Here is a 2749-nt window from a genome sequence, read left to right as displayed (position 1 = left end):
CTGCTGTTCTAACATTAGAATACCTTCGAGAATTCATGAACAGGATGCATTTTTTGGCTCATTTCTAAAGAGTGCTTTTTGAAATATTTATAGACACTATTCTGCAGGATGATTGCTGTGATGAGCATGGTGAACCAGCCTCCAGACTCGCTGGTCCCCAGGCAAGCGGCCAAGGGTCAATTTTCCATCTAATTGGCCTGACTTCAGGGGATTGGAATTATGGGGTGATTTCTATCTCTACAAGCTGACAGAAACATGGATTTGAACTTCTCCACGGTCCGCGATAGCGATAATTTGCTGGAGAGAGACTCATCCAAGCGCGTTCTGACAGGTTGCTTTCTCTTTGCGCTCATCCTGACCACACTGCTGGGGAACACACTGGTATGTGTTGCAGTCACCAAGTTCCGCCACCTGCGCTCAAAGGTCACCAACTTCTTTGTGATCTCTTTGGCCATTTCAGACCTGCTGGTGGCCATCTTGGTGATGCCATGGAAGGCAGCGACGGAGATCATGGGCTTCTGGCCGTTCGGTGCCTTCTGCAACGTCTGGGTGGCGTTCGACATCATGTGCTCAACAGCGTCCATTTTGAACTTATGTGTCATCAGCGTGGACAGATACTGGGCGATCTCAAGCCCATTCCGCTACGAGAGGAAGATGACACCCAAGGTGGCGTTTATTATGATCAGTGTGGCATGGACGCTGTCCGTACTCATCTCATTCATCCCTGTGCAGTTGAACTGGCATAAGGCTGCGGCGTTGGAGCTCAACGGCACTTACGGGGAGCTACCGCCGGACAACTGCGACTCCAGCCTTAACAGGACCTATGCCATTTCCTCCTCCCTCATCAGCTTCTACATTCCTGTGGCAATCATGATCGTGACTTACACACGGATTTACAGAATCGCCCAGATACAAATCAGGAGGATCTCAGCCCTGGAGAGGGCTGCGGAGAGTGCCAAGAACCGCCACAGCAGCATGGGGAACAACTCCAACATGGAGACGGAGAGCTCCTTCAAGATGTCTTTCAAAAGAGAAACCAAAGTCCTAAAGACCCTCTCTGTCATAATGGGGGTGTTTGTGTGCTGCTGGCTGCCCTTCTTTATCCTCAACTGCATGGTACCCTTCTGTGATCCCAACAGCACCTCTGATTTCCTCTGCATCAGCCCCGGCACCTTCGACGTGTTCGTCTGGTTCGGCTGGGCCAACTCCTCACTCAACCCCATCATATATGCCTTCAACGCGGACTTCCGCAAAGCGTTCTCCATCCTGCTGGGCTGCCACAGACTCTGCCCGGGCAGCAATGCCATAGAGATAGTGAGCATCAACAACAATGGATCCCAGCTGCCTGCGTCCCAGTATCAGCCCAAAGGACACATTCCCAAGGAGAGCAACAATGCCACCTACGTGATTCCCCACAGCATCCTGTGTCAGGAGGAGGAGCTGCAGAAGAAGAATGAGACCTTGGAGAAACTGTCCCCGTCCCTTTCTGAGAACTTGGGCAGCGATGCCGACGTGTCACTGGAAAAGATTAATCCTATAACTCAGAACGGCCAACACAAAACTGTGACATGTTGAGGGGTGTATGTATTGGTATACAAACATGAGAAGGAACCCAGAGGGAGAGACCTGGCAGTATGCCTAGAAGAAGTGTGGTATATACAAACTGAGCTTCACTGCGAACCTTAAAACTCAAATCACTATGGAAATCTACAGAATGTTTCAAATGAAGGCACTTTATCCTGGATAACTATCTGCAAAACACCTTCAGCATTTATTATTAAAGTATAGACGGATTTGTTGATAAATGTTCCATAACTTGAATAAAGTAAAATGAAATACACATGTGTATACATGTGTTGTATTTACAAATATGTATACATTTGCATGTGTACACAGTAGTGACAAATATCCTGGAAGCTGTTATAACATGGAGAAAGAAGTAGAATTATTAGCTAAATGTCTCGTAGGTAAGTGCTTTACATTTATATGTACAGCGTGTTTCATATTCTTACAAAGGTAACTATAAAGATAATTGGTTTTGATAGTTTTTTCGATGTCAACCACAGTGTGTAATTATTTTAAATTGTATTTATAATATTTATCATAATTTATTAGAGAGTTGAATAAACTTCTGGGTAATGATAACTGAGTAAAATAATATGGAGAGAGACCATAGGATGGTGAAAATGATTCAAAACAACCCTCATCAACTCTTGCATTTGCATCGTTGTGACATTGAAGTGGTAAGCCTCAGCGTGGTAGGGTTGTGGTAAGGTTTGGTGTATACACATGTATGCATTTGATATTTAAAACACTTTGTCAGTAACGGAGGCATGCTTTAAATGCCTTTAATTTTCACAGAGTTACAACGTCTTATGCCAAGTATGCCATATTTCTATATATTTTAGATGCATTCCCCTTTTGTAGTACATGTTTTTCCCAATTGGGAAATGCTAAAGTGGAGATGGAGCTCACTCTGATTGTTACTCTGGATTTTAAAGAATCTTCTGTCACACCTGATTTTAAAGAACCAACTGTCAAACCTGATTTTAAAGAACAAACTGTCAAACCTGATTTTAAAGAACAAATGGTCAAATCTGATTTTAAACAACAAACTGTCAAACCTGATTTAAAAAAAACTAATGGTCAAACCTGATTTTAAAGAACAAACACCATGTGTCTTTAATAGTCCCATGTGAAACAGGGCCTACTTTCTAAGCCCTCCTAGAACCCATCATCACATCAGCAA

At 43.9% G+C, this 2749-nt stretch overlaps 1 protein-coding gene across 1 annotated transcript; it reads left to right on the top strand.

Moving 5' to 3' along the window:
* Positions 1 to 255: 255 nt before the first annotated feature.
* Positions 256 to 1575, top strand: LOC311142001 (D(1)-like dopamine receptor; the record flags this gene model as incomplete). The annotated part of the gene is made up of 1 exon (XM_084177547.1): positions 256 to 1575. One exon carries the CDS (start codon positions 256 to 258, stop codon positions 1573 to 1575), a length of 1320 nt encoding a protein of 439 aa, XP_084033673.1.
* Between the last annotated feature and the right edge of the window lie 1174 nt (positions 1576 to 2749).

The sequence above is a fragment of the Coregonus lavaretus genome (assembly GCF_964263955.1).
Source record: "Coregonus lavaretus genome assembly, chromosome: 15".
NCBI classification, from domain to species: domain Eukaryota; kingdom Metazoa; phylum Chordata; class Actinopteri; order Salmoniformes; family Salmonidae; genus Coregonus; species Coregonus lavaretus.
Note: the sequence above shows the minus strand (reverse complement) of the source record. Positions and strands in the feature narration are given on the sequence as shown.